The sequence below is a fragment of the Stegastes partitus genome, unplaced genomic scaffold (genome assembly GCF_000690725.1).
Source record: "Stegastes partitus isolate 25-593 unplaced genomic scaffold, Stegastes_partitus-1.0.2 Scaffold1633, whole genome shotgun sequence".
Classification (NCBI taxonomy): domain Eukaryota; kingdom Metazoa; phylum Chordata; class Actinopteri; family Pomacentridae; genus Stegastes; species Stegastes partitus.
The window spans coordinates 6704-21046 of record NW_007579364.1 but is presented as its reverse complement, the minus strand read 5'-3'; the positions used below and the strand labels follow the sequence as shown (position 1 = coordinate 21046).

Below are 14343 nucleotides of genomic sequence, written 5' to 3'. Positions count from 1 at the left end.
GTAGTCACCAGAGGATCAGACACGGTGGGATGTGTTCAGCCTGTGTGATCATACATGTGGTCCTTTGTTTGCGTGAAAGGGATACCGGTTGGTCGGGTCCAAATCAAATAAGTGGAGGCCAGAGGATCAGACGGGGTCAGACGTTGCTGTTTAGCTCTCAGTGAAAAGCAGAAGCAGACAGTGTAGCTCACAGCGCTTTAGAAACTGTCCACATCTGGTCGGAGTGGGCTGAAAACGTCACCGACCTATAGCTGAACCAAGTCTTCACATCCTACCTTAGTAACAGACTTTCTTAAACCTGTTTCCATGGTGACAGCAGTTGCCCCAATCCTGTCTCCGTCTCACACCCAGCGACGAGCGCATCATCAGTCTCCGCAGACGAGAGTTCGGAGAACGTGGTTGTTCTCTTATCGTGACATCAGATGTTCATCAGTCTGCTTCGTGTTAACGTCCTGTCTGACTAACGGGGATGTCTAAAGAGCCCGACTGTACGACACAGATGGCAGCCATCAGCTCTGAGTAATTAATAGAAGATCATGTTTTCTACAAATCCCCAGCGACTATAGTTTTGTTCCAAACGCTGCTCTGAACAAACTGGGAGGATCTTCTCGCTGACCGAGCGCCTCCCTTTGGAGTCTTGAACTGTGGTCAAGTTATTGTCATCAGTTATTTTTAAATCCCCATGACCTCATTTGGATCTCAGACACAGAAGCAAACCTCTGTTTAGTTCCAAGCACTCGTCTTCTGCAGACTGAAGCAGTTATATATATATATATATATAGTTTTTCTCTCTCTCCTTTTATCGAGGATCAAAATGTGTTTAGTCCTCGTTGCCCTCAAAGTAAATGAACACGAGACAGGCAGAGCGAGAACGAGAGGAGTAAAAGTCGTGTCACGTCTCAGTAGCGGTCCAGGAATCAGATGAATGTGGAGTGTCGTGGAGCTCATTATCTCAGATAGATGATGTGGGCCGGCCAGACTCACAGAAAGTAAAGCTACGTGTTAGCTTAGGTTAGGTGGTGGTGGTGGGAAAAAAGAGGACAATCGTTTGGATCGCTGATGATCAAGATACTGATAGCATCATGTAGGAGCTTCTCTAAAGCCTGGAACAGTCGGATGCTGATGTGGATCCCTGTTGCACTGAAGCCATAGAGCTAAGTGCCCAATTTTCTGATAAATACCCCAGAAGCTCATTTAACGAAACGCTCTGAAGGTATCCGGATAGAAGCATCATCGCCTCTTTTTTATAATCCAACAAAGATATGAGTGGTACAGCTCCTGGTTTGTCCAGGATGAACCAAGGCTGCTTTGTAAATCTTTCATGTTTTCATCCAACACGCTGCGCTCATGTTCCTCTTGTTCATGCATTTCCGGCTTCCTGGTTTCTGAAGTACATCGCCAACTTAGGAAGTGTTTTTATCCAGATTGTAAAAGTCTTTTGAAACAGCAGCAGGTTAAATGACTTCTGGTTTTCAGAACCAAACACTGGGGTGTCATTTGTTTTCCAAAACCCCAGTCTCTGTGATTCAGATGTTTTTATATTACACCCTGGGTTGGGCCGTAGTATGTAGAGATGGACAAACCCGTTGATTTCCTGAGCAGCGGTCCAGAAGCTCGGTGTGGAGGCTTCTGCCGTCACCATGTTAGCAGTGCCTGACTCCTCCTGACTCCCAGCTAATCCAGAACGGGCAAAGAGGTGGAGTGTAAGTGGAGCTGAGGTGTGTGATGTCACTCAAAGCGGTCACTCCCTGAATTACACAGAACTTTAATACGATTGTTCTGGGTGAGCTTTATGAAACATCGCGCCTCGTACGGTGGTCGTAAACATTAGTGATCGAGATCAGAACCAGTTTGTCGTACCAGGCTGTAAAGATGTTTGTTTGGGTGTTTTAAGGTGGGGCTTATGGGGGTTATGGGGGTGACTCACTTATGGAGCCAGCCTCTAGTGGCCATTCCAGGAACTGCAGCTTTTGGGCACTTCAGCATTGGCTTCGTTTTTCTGCCCCAGAGGTTTCAGCTTCAGTTAGATTTTATTCATCATCTAGCATTTGTTGTTATTGATTATTTATTACAGATATTCATCGGTCCCAGAGGATGAATCGAGCGGTGGTACTCCCATCACTAGCAGGCCAAACCTTTCACATATTATGTAAAAACTGAAATAATCACTTTCTTTGCTATTATGAGGCCAAAAGTGAAGTTTTTAATCAGACACATGTAAAGCCATCAGTCTCAGCTTGTTCACACTAGTGTCCTCATTGTGTCTTCAGCTGATTAAAGCAAGAATCATGTTAACACATGAGAGGCACAGCGTGGGGCTTCGTGACACTAAACCTTGTACCGGACTCGACTTAATTCTGCTAGTGGCCGTCACACATGACTCATGAGTGTCATGGACCGTAGCTGTCATGCAGGGAGATTAACTGTCTGTTTTTAGAGTGGCAATTCTCGCGCACCATCAATACATTGACGTCCTATCTGCTGGTAAATTTGCCCCAAGGTCAGAGGTGAACTAACTGGCACATTGATTATATATCACTTTACAGGAATGCATCAGGATGTCCTTGTTCCGAAGCGCCCCAGCAGGCGTACTGTACATATTGGATTGCACATGTTAAAGGGAAATGTATTTTACAGTGCAGTGAGGGTCATCCTTTTTCCCATTTAACCCGCTTTCATCTTCTCAAGTCCAGCGTGGCGTCTCCAGCTCGGCTCGGAGCAGCAAACACTTTAGATTAATATTTGTGCTCAGATAGAAAAGAGTGGATGGAAAGGAAAAAAGAGTTTATACCTCCTTTTGTTGTATTGATCCTGACTACATCTCACAGCGGGCTTGTGCTGCCCTATTTCTCTGTATGAACATTGACGTAGAGCAGCATCCACACCGACTGCGCTCCACTGGCTTGTGTAAGACATCTGACAGTTCGTATCTCTGACACCACAGGCCTCCAACTCTCACAGTTCAACATTTCTTTAACTCCAGCTCCAGCGCCAGAGTGTGTGTGAGTGTGTGTGTGTGTGTGTGTGTATGTGCATGCAACCTCGGGTGGTTGGGTCTGAAGCGATTCTCAATTATAATTGTAGAACATGACAGAGGGGATCCTTTACTGCACTAAGATTTGAGTTTATAGGCGGCTGCTTCCAGCTGCATCCATGTCACTGTGTGTGTGTGTGTGTGTGTGTGTGTGTGTGTGTGTGTGTGTCTTGGATAAACATTTGCAGATGGATGGATGTGTAGAAGTGAATGAATGAGATGATAAGAATAGAGGGAGGAGGAGAAGCCCTGCTCCGATCAGGCTGCCGTCAGCTTTATTAACAGCCTTGTCTGCTGGAGTGCAGCCCAATTAATTCAGACAGTCAATTCCTGCTTGTCACATTTCATCGCAGCCACGTCACATCCACCCTGTCGATCCTGACAAGCCACTGATGCAAGGAAGGTGGCGAGTTAAAGGTGGAAAAAGGCAGAATAGAAATAGATGAGGTTGAAAAGGGGACACTGCTCAGATCCTGGGCCGGGTTTCGTTTCTCACACGTCGGACGCTCATCTGGAAACTGCTCAAGAAACATGAGTGAAATGTTGAGACAAGTTTCAGCCGTTTGCTGTGTGTGGAGAGCCGGCGTTAGGCTGCATCTGTCCAGGGACCCCCTGTCTGACTTGAAGTGAGAAAGTGAGTTGGGAGGAGGGCAGAGGTAGGAGCGAGGGAGGAATAAAGCAGCTATTTTTAGAGCCGTGTTGCTGGAGTGCATGCATTACGGCGGGGAGACTCGTACCCTGTGAGCAGCAGAGTCAACTGTGGCTGCAGATGTTTTCTACAGATCCACATAAGACAAGTTGAAATAAAGCGTAATGATAAATCTACTGTTCTTTATGATGGTCCTTCCTCTAAAACTTTTTTCTGGCTTTTCCATGTGTTGTCATCAGTCCAGTCCAGTGATCCATACAGTGACTGACATGCATGGATCTCTTCTCTAAAGCTTCTATAAATACCCTGCTGGAGTCCCTGAGGGCCTGCTGTGGCCTCGGCCTGGTGTTGTAGAGCTGGGTTACTATTGACTACAGCTAAAATAACCAGCTGGCTTAGCACACTTGAACCCCATGTGCACTAACTCTGCGTTCACGTGTACAAACACGCCAGCATTAGTCTGTCCTGCATCGTGGCCAACATGTGTTTGTGTTTCCAAATTGGGATCTCTGTTTCCTCAGGCTACAACCCTCGTATCAGTCATTAAAAGTGTCTGCACACACGATAATAGGCCTCTCTACTTGATGTCTTTGCCACGTCTGACATACCTGACCCGTCTAATCCTTTTTCTGTTGACAGAGGGCGAGCCCATCGAAGCCATTGCCAAGTTTGACTACGTCGGGCGCTCGTCTCGAGAGTTGTCCTTCAAAAAGGGCGCCTCGCTGCTGCTGTATCAGCGGGCGTCTGAAGACTGGTGGGAGGGACGGCACAACGGCATCGACGGCCTGGTGCCGCATCAGTACATCGTCGTCCAAGACATGTGAGCGTTTCATATGTTAAACTGATTTTGCTTTAGGGCTGAATGGTCACATGTTGAATTTATACAGAGAGAAGTTATGTTGATTCATCATAAACACCTCATTCTGCTGCTAGATGTGTTTGTTCTTGTTTCAAATGCGAGCAGAGGAGCTGCATCACGCACAGAGCTCAGACACAGCAGTGAATACTAACAAGCTCACCTCTAATGACCTCTCCTCCCACCGTGGGCTGCTCTAACCCTCTGAACCTGCTCGGGTTCTGGGTGTTTATGGCTCCTGTCACGTCTTTACTCGCTGCAGCTGAAAGTCCTGAAACAGGACAGTCATGACTAGAAGCAGAGAGAACTCAAACATCCCTTCAGCGTAGAAAAACAAAGGTTTAAAGGAGAAAAACTAAATTTAAATTTTTTTAGTTTTTATTTTACAGGAAAAAAAAGAAAAAAAAACAGAACCAACATGTGCAGGTTTCCAAGTATCCCCCAGATTCTACCAACACAACCGTAGGTCTACATACTACTGATGCTTTACTATTTACATTTTTTTCCCCGTACTTGTCTCCTGCTTTGTGTAACGCTGCAGTGCATTTCAGTACATTTCAGTACATTTCAGTACATTTCAGTACATGTCAGTACATGTCAGTACATTTCAGTACATTTCAGTGCATTTCAGCTGTAAATGTTTTTTGTCACGTGATCGTGGGTCACAGCTGAGTCGCTGACAGCTCAACAGTAGATTGTAGAATTTTTAGTTTTTTACAGAATATAAATTAGAACAAACTGTTTATTTTGGAGAAGTTTTAAATGCGACATCTAAAATAAAGTAGGTTTGGTGAAATAGCGCCGCTTGAAGCTCCGATTTGGTCCCAATCTTTACGGCTCACTGACATACGATTCATTACTTATATGTTATAAGTTAGATAACATTAAAATGACAGTTTGCTCTTTTATGGACTATGTTTTGATTTGATTTGCAGGCAACTAGCAAAGCTCTGGGGAGAATCTTAAACTTAAGGTTTAGCAAACACATTTTTGAAACTGACAGAAATGTGATTGTGAAGAAGAGCACATGCGAGCGTGCTTTCGTCTAAAATGTGTAGCTCATGCGTGTTTTTAATCATACAGGATCATGTGATATTTATGTACAGGTGGCACAGGGAACATTGCTCTCTGCTTCCCCCGTTAATTTTTTGTCCTCAGGTTACCAGACTGCTGGCACTCAGAGCCTGAGAGCTGATATTCTGCGGATGATGTCCCCGTGGGTTAAACAACACACTTGTCCTTGTTGACTTTGCTCTCCATGAAGGCTGCAGGCCTTCACTCGGCTGTGGGGTCGTGCATAGAGGACCTTCAGCCTCATTTGTCTCGCCCGCCGCTGTCCTCCCTGCTCGGTTGTGGAGCGATCTCCGTCTCCGGGGTCCTTAACCAGCCCTTCTGTCACTGTCTCGTGCTCTCACCACTAACAAGCGTACACTCTGCCCCAGCAACTGTTGGTGCCTAATGGACTGGATTCACTGTCTCGTTAGGACTGGAACAGAATCACTCCAATCACTTAGTAGCTGGCTGACAAAACGGCCATTTAGAATGCCTTCTCACTCTTTGCTCTTGTCTTTTCCCTGCTGCTGTCCCGTCAACGGGCCCCTATCAATAATTCAGCAGGAGGGGCCCTGCTGATGGGGCGTCTTCTTAGTTAATGAAAGAGCAGGAGAATTTACAGCTGTACGGGCTGTCCCCGAGCCCAGCAACATCCTGCTCTCTACTTAAACAGAGCAGGCAGAGGAGTGTGAGAGCACGCCGGGTTGTGGTCTTTGCTTGTCCCCATAAAAGAGCCCAGAATAAAACATCTCCAAGTCTGAGACTCGGCACAAGATGTCTCCTCTCAGGACTCAACTGTCGGGCGGTTCAAACATTCTTGTGTCTGTACATTTTTTACTGCTGCCTCTGCTCTGGAGAAGCGCTTGGCTTCGCTCTGTCTCTGTGCGCATTCATGTGGATACACTAAATAAGTGACTGAGCTTTATGAGCGCCTAATACACATCATCGGAGGCAGCAGTGCAGCTCAGTAGCTCTGATTACTGCCACCTGACAGGCACCAACTGTACTCAGTATCCAGTCACATACCTCGCTGATGAAACCCATACAGCTGGCTCGTGTGTGAGCGTATGTGTGTGTGTGTGTGTGTGTGTGTGTGTGTGTGTTAGTGCCACAGAGCATCACCAGAATACTGAGCGGCTGAGGACCATGACTCATCTGACTCTCTGGACCTTGGGGGGGAGGCGGAAAAGAGGGATACGTGCTGACTCACAGGAAATGGATATCAAATACTGTTATCGAAGAACAGGGCAAATACCAAAGATTGACTGATTTGCTGATTTCCCTTTTTTTTTTTCCCACTTCTCTCTGTCTGTCGCTTCCTCTTGCTCTTTCCATGTCTCAATGTCACACCGTCTCTGTGTCCCAGAGATGACAACTTCTCAGACACTCTGAGTCAGAAGGCTGACAGCGAGGCCAGCAGCGGCCACGCCGGCGACGAGAAATGCTCGGGGAAAGATATCAGCTCGCCCACGGACACCAGGATCTCCGAGGCCTACATCACCAGGTGGGTTTCTGTAGCACTGGACTGCAACATGGCAGCCAGCAGCTCCTACAGGGAACCTGAAAGGAGAGCCGCAGAAGGTTGAATTTATCCGTCTGAAAACTCTACAGAAAATATATGTTACTGCACATGACAGCCAAGATTTTCCCCAAACTACAGGCCTTAGTGTTCTTACTGCACTCAAACAGGCTTTAAGAGACGTTTCTGTGAAATCAACAAGCATCCCACTGGGTAATTAGTGCCTGTCCTCCTCACACCATAGCAGCCGATGCACAGTTTGACCAGAACACGTCCTGATCCAATAAGAGGCTGCTAATGCAATAACCCCTGACAGTCGAGCAGCACGTCTGCAACAACTAGACTGTTGCATCACCCAAGGTGCTTAAAGAGCTTCAGGTGTGCACACGACAGCACGCAGAGACTCGGACACGTGAAAGATGAACAAACTTTTCTCTTTTTTTTTTTCATGTACTGACAATAATTGGTGATGTTTTTAACCTTTCCCTTCTAAAGCAGCAGTCTGATGGCGTCCCTTTGCTTCGCCTGTTATGCGACCAGGACTGAGGGACTTAGGGAAGCGTATGCAATCAATCTTCAGCGCTCCACACAGGCTGCCTCCTCCTGTTATGTGTCCTCAGCTCACCTCTCTCTACCTAACTGCCACCGGACTCAGCCCGGCCCACTCTGTCCTGTCCCCGGTGACCAGACAGCTCCTGTTGTGAAGTATGAGTATTAAATAGCTGTTTTAATAATGCACACGAGGGAACGGCGCACACGGAGAGGACGCACGCATATCCAATCACACCTCCGTCTTTTTGGCAGCATCTGCTGGTTGCGTGCCAGTATTTCACTATTTCATCTGCTGCTCTCTCTCCGTTGCTGCGTTTCTGGTGGAATCAGCGACCTTGAAATGTCTGTGACTGGCTTTTGCCCAACACATGAGCAAATGCTGTTTTACCCGCTCATGTTGATGATTCATGCTGGTGGCCGTGTTTACACCACTGCAGGTATGTGGATGGAGTATCTGAGTGAGTCATGCTTTTAACATCAGCTTTAATGAACGTGGTCCCCGAGCAGCCGTCTGCAGAGCTGCTTCCTGTCACCGGCTCCCAGGTGATCGCCCACCTCTCGCTCTCCTGGTTTTTTTTCCCATCTACCCCCCACTCGCTTTCTGCTCCTCCATTCAGACAATCCTCACAAGTGTTGAATCATTTATACTCTGGGCTTTATTTAGATATTTTCCTCTCCTGGTGTCCTCAATCAGCAACACGCTCACCAGACGGACCTCTGAAAGAGTTTCATGGCAGGTCTGGGTAAACAGGACAGCTCTCAGCCTCTCTCAGCAGGAAGAGATGGATGTGATCACAACAGGCATTACCGTTTCCGTTTCGGTGAACAGGAACTTGTAGACTCACTTGTGATTTATTTTACATTATCAGCTGAAGCGGTAATCAGCAGAGGGCGAGCTGTCGGAGCGGTGACAGCTTGGAGAATAAGTGCCTGTTGTGGTACACTGTGTGCCACAGGGAGCTGGCTGCTACGAATGCAGACTGCTCCACCTGCAGTCCGTGAGCGGCTCCTGCACTTGTTTACTATTCTAGATTTCCACTGCAGTCAGGAAGAGAAAAAAATATTTATTTCTCACCAGGCACCAGGCCTGCACCACTCCATCACCGGCTCTTCAGTGTCTGGACCCGTCATCAGCAGCCAGTCACCGAGGTTTTACTGATATCTCTCATTCAGACATTTCTCTGCAGTGTGAGCAGACGTGAGGTTCCAGACTCTGACGTCATCACATGTACGTTTGGATGAACCTTTCTGGTTAATGTGCATCAGTAGTTTTCTGTGATGAAGCGATTCGATTGAGACGCCACAGCACTGTGTCTTTACAGGAGGAGCTGATGTGATGATCTCCGAGTCCCTCACAGCTCTTTATGCTCATTATTGCTTTTTTTGTTTCGCGCAGTGATGAAGCTGCTGGTAAATCCTGATGATAATAGCTGAGACAGCATTCATTAGGCAGAGGTAAACTCTCCAACTGAAGCCGTTTGTCTGGGAGAAGTGATTACAGGATGAGTAATTCACTTCTTGTTTTTAATCACAGAGAAGCAGCAGCACAGACACAGGACTAATTATTTTAGTTAATCTGGCACGTATCAGCTCACAGATATCACTGATTTAATATCTCCAGTTGTCGTCCTTTCAGAAAACGTAGACAAACCGACTGCACTGTGATATTATATCAGTTTCTGTCCGTACACCAGAGAAATTTCTTCTAAACTTCTCAGCTGTCCTGGAATAAATAACTTGAAAGTTTATTATTAAACTCTCCAGATTAAATTCTGTTTCATCACCAGCAGTCATGCTCAGATATATTTTTCAGTCATCGTGCTGTTTGACTGTACGTGATGATAGCATCTTTGATTAAACATTACAGCTCAGACTGAGGCTACTGTACTGCTGCTGGTCATAAATATGCAGAGCAGAGCCTATTAGAGCCACGCTGAGGAGGATGGATCGCTCTGTTGGCCTTTTATGGAGCAACAGAAATGCTTCAAGGCGCTAGATGTTCCTGTGGAGGAGCATCATGTAGAATCTCAATGCATATATATATGTATTAAGAAATCCTCTGTAATCTGGGGGAATGTGTGACTGATCAGACACGTGTACGCTCAGCTCTCTGTGAGCTTGTCAAATGAGGTGTGTGTGGTGTCCGCTGGTCCAGGTTCAGACAGAGGACAGGCGGACCGCTGAGGCAGCTGCAGCTTCTCCCAGCGAGCATGTTGTGGTGCTGTGACGGAGCCCAGGCCTCCCTCCTCTGGCCCACAGCCAGCTCCACGCTAAAATAAAACCACTGCTCAGGGTTCCTCTCACAATATTAATGTTTGTTTTCTTCCCCAAAGTAATAAAGGTTTCATGAGGATTCATTATAGGCTGCATTTAATTTAGAGCCTTAAATTATTGAATGCATCACAGTTGGTCCAAAAATGTGTTTTTCTTCAAAAGTGCTAAAAAGTTTATTCTGAGAGAAGCAAGCTGTAAATGGAGGATCCTCCACTTACTTACTTACCACTCCTAGGAGTGCTTCAGTCAGGCTTTGGCTCTGATGTCTGTCATTAAATATTTCTACCTGTTTCTTCGTCTCTCACTCGCATCACAGCAGACACAGAAAAAGATCGGACCCCCCATCTCGGCGGCCCCCTGCCCGCCCCAGCGACGTCCACTGCATGGTGCACACCTCCCAGCAGGGTCACGGCGGACACGGCGGGACCCCGGAGATGGGCTCCCCCGTTCTTGGCCACTTCAGCCCGCGGGACATGCTGAGGAGCCGCAACCACATGCCGATGGACAGCCCCGAGCGACGGCGCCGCACCGGCCACGGCAGCCTCACCAACATCAGCCGTCACGAGTCCCTAAAGAAGATGGAAAGCCCCCCGATCCGCCGCTCCACCTCCTCGGGCCAGTACACAGGCTTTACCGACGCCCACCACCACCACGGCGGCAAGCCCCTGGACCCGGAGACCATCGCACAGGTCAGCGCGGGACGAGCGGCGACCCGACCGCAGCTCCCTCCACCATCAAAGCCCTGCCCTGCCCTGTAAAAACATAGTCAGTCCCTGTCTTCTGCTTCCTCTGGCTGCAACTGTGTCTGTGTGCTAAATACACGCAACAAGACTAGCTTCACAGGCAGACAGCAGGGAGCGTAGCTCCACACGGGGACTAGTGGCAGCACATTTACTGGTGTCTCGCTCATAAGCTTCCAAAATGTTTACTTTGTCAGAAAATGAAAAGCAAAGAAGTCTGACTGGGAATAGTTTGAGTTCAAGCAAACTTCAGTTTGTGCATTTCTTACAGCTGTTCCATGAATAGTGGAGCCGCAGCTTTCATCTGCATCGAGCCTCAGTCAGAAAGCAGAGGTTACAGAGAGCACTGTAAACTGTGCTGGGCTGTCTGTCTGCCAACTGGGAGCATGCTCAGATGAACACGTCATCTCTGCATCTCCTTCACTATCCAAAGTCATTTGCATGCAGAGGGAGAAGCGTCGATGTGAAGTGATTCTCTACTAACGCTCTGCATGTTTAATGCATGCTTGGTGGTTCTTACAAATCTGTGGCTGTGGTCGTCAGCTAACAAAGTTTTTTATGTTTTCTCTTCCTTCTCCTTTCTCTCACGTCTTTGCTGTTCGTCTCTCCTCCTTTTCAGTTCTTTTATTTCTTCAATCTTGTCTTTTAATGTTCTCTTATTTTTAATCTTGCTGTTTCTTACGTATCTCTTTTATCACCCACCTCTCTGACTCATGCTCTTCTTGTCTCCTGCAGGACATAGAAGAAACTATGAACACTGCTCTGAATGAGCTGCGCGAGCTGGAGAGGCAGAGTTCAGCCAAACACGCCCCCGATGTGGTGCTGGACACCCTGGAGCAGCGGCAGACCTCCGGCGGCGGCGGTGGGGGTCCCACGCCGGCCAGCTCCAGCGAGTCCCTCAGCCCCATCCACGGCGTCATGCTGAGGTCCACCGCCAACACTGAGCCACCCATCCGCCGCAGCACCAGCTCCTCCAGCGACACCATGAGCACCTTCAAGCCGGCGGTAGCACCACGCATGGGGGTGCAGCTCAAACCTCCCGCTTTGAGGCCCAAGCCCATGGTGCTGCCCAAGTCCAGCCCGGCCCCACAGCCTCCTGCCACGTCTCCTCAGGACCCTCTGGACAAGTCCTGCACCATGTGACCTCTCAGACAGGAATCAGAGACGTAAAGCAAAAACTCTCCACTTCCAGGAGGCTGTGAAATACGACCAGTGTCTCCACCAGAAAAAATATCCGAGAGCATGTAAAATACCTGGACCTGGACAGGAAAGGACATTTTGTGGTGTTTTAAAGCTGAAAACAGGATCATCAAGAAGCCTGAGAGACTGATGTAGGTGTAGATTCGTCAGCCAGACAAATCTTCCGTCTCAACAACGTGCAGATTTATGTGTTGATATGCTTCGGTTGATATTATCTAACATATAGCTTTTTTTTTCTTTTTCTTTTTTTAAATAAATTCAAACAACAAATCACAAAGGCTTCCTACAAAGTTTTAGAAAAACGTTAGTTTAGTTTACGGACATTAACGAACTGAGTAACTCTGAACTAAACACGGTGCATGCACTTCTTGTGTTTACCACTGAAACTGATGGAAACTGTAGAGACCACAGCGACTAGAAAAGGTTTTTTTTTCTTTGGTTTTTACCTGTGACGGCCATGGAAGTGGTCTCGGACTGGTTCGACGGCCTCACTGACTCTGAGATGTACCTGGTTTTAAGTGTTCAACTATTCTAAAGGTGCTGTGACTACCTGGGAGGACGTGGTGTTAAGGTTGGACTGATACGGGGCTTGAACAGCTCCTAACAACTTATTTATTAACGGTACTCTGTTGATAAATTAACAGTACTGACTCCAGTATGCTTTTTTTTTTCTCGCTAGCATGTAATTTGCAGCTTTCTTTAGGTAACCATCAGTTCACCTCTGTGCTAGCTTCACTCAGACTTGTTTGAACAGATTGCCTGGAATAAGATATGACAATTGGATAAAACCACTACTTCATTATAGACTTTGTTTGGACATTGTGATGAATTCTTGGATCCCTGCGGGGGTGAAATATGCCTAACGTGTATGCCTTTGCATCTGTATAACAACCCATAGGGAGACGTGTGAAGAACTCTGATGGCGAACACGTGTTATTCTAAAGTGTGGACCACATGCCGTAGCTTTCTTTATGCCTTGCTTGGCTTTATCTACCCAAAGACATGCGTGTATAAGTTAAAGCATGGGTGTTGATACTTCATACTGACTGATGTGTATAGATTCAAGGCGGCCCCCTGTGGGAGCGCCGCCGGTAGCCATGGACCTAATGACTGTTAGTGTAAAAGCCTCCTCATACGTTCCCTGCTTCCTGTGCTTTTCTCTGTGAAGGTGTCCGACAGCAGCAGCAGCTCGAGTCCCTCCAGTGTGTGTTGTGTCCTGGTGAGAATGTCAGAAACGTTTGTCGTGTCGCTCTCAGACTGACATGGAGGCTGCCGTCGTGGCTTTGTGTGGATGGTGCGTGGTGGGAAACTGGGAGGAAGCAGCTCCGTGTCAGTCGGCTCATAAGTAATAATTTCAGTATGCAATAGCCTCTTGAAACTGTGTGAGCCCTAGTTCCAGTTGTTTTGCGACTGCACCCCCGTATGTGTCTGTTTTGAACCTCTGTACTGTAGAAATAGCAGCGCTGGGTGCATGTCTGTAGAGTGTTTGGCTAGCATAGAGTACATATAGAACAGACGTGGTTTGCGATGAATAAGCAATGCTCTCTAACAGCAGGTTTACACGATCTTTGACTTGACAGATATTGTGTGTATAATAATCAAAAGTTAATTAATTTCTAAATTACTAACTTTCATTATTTTTATAATCATTTTTGTTATGTTTGTTGGGTTTCTGGGTAGAAATCACTTAGAACATATGATGTAGAATAAATATCCAGAGCTACAGTATGAAGCCAGTTGTATAAAAAATAAAAATAAAAACGTGTGCTTTTGTCACCATGTACCATCATCGACTCCAGTAGGACTCAGTTATGCCGTGTGTAGGCTTTAAGCTACTCTGTGGTGTTACGTACATCCGTAGTATGTACTCGTGAAAGTGCCTTTGAAAATATTTTAGAGGAACTTCAAACATTTCTGTCCCGTCGCGTTTCATATTAGATGCCGTGTTTTATGAGGAAATGCAGTGCAGGAAGAAGACGTGTGTTAGAAACGCTGCCATTTTCCAAACAGTGATATGGCAGAGTGAATAATGAACCAACAGCTTACTCATTGTGACATTGCACTTTGATGTATATACCTGTATATACGGCATGTAACAGCATAACGTTTAGAGTTCTTTCCTTCAAGGATTTCTTTCTAATAAAGGAGATAGTTTGTGGAGTCTGAGGTGGATTCTTTTCCCTCTTGTTTCATAGTGAATAACCTGCAGTTTCTTTACAGGCTTTGCACACTTTAAAGCTTCACTACATGTACAAGCATCAGACACACTCGTCTGGGTTCTCACAGGCACTGGATTTAATACACTTGATTTAAATACTTCAGAAAACTTTCAATACTTAACAGAATGCAGCAAGATGGAGCTTCGTCTTTACATTTACACAATAACGCCTGAATATTTCATTCTACATAATTGGAAATGATAAAGAACACATTCAGTGTGATGGGCTGCAGGGTGGTGCTGTTGGT

At 46.7% G+C, this 14343-nt stretch overlaps 1 protein-coding gene across 2 annotated transcripts in view; it reads left to right on the top strand.

Annotated features, from left to right (window-relative positions):
• Window positions 1-14038, top strand: part of srgap1a (SLIT-ROBO Rho GTPase activating protein 1a) — an 86933-nt gene extending 72895 nt beyond the window's left edge. For both annotated transcript variants that reach the window (XM_008301131.1, XM_008301130.1), the window contains exons 19-22: window positions 4323-4503; window positions 6959-7096; window positions 10254-10626; window positions 11413-14038. In XM_008301131.1, the coding sequence (XP_008299353.1) occupies window positions 4323-4503; window positions 6959-7096; window positions 10254-10626; window positions 11413-11820 (1100 nt within the window). In that variant the 3' untranslated portion in view covers window positions 11821-14038. The remainder of the gene's footprint in view (window positions 1-4322; window positions 4504-6958; window positions 7097-10253; window positions 10627-11412) is intronic.
• Window positions 14039-14343: the final 305 nt, after the last annotated feature.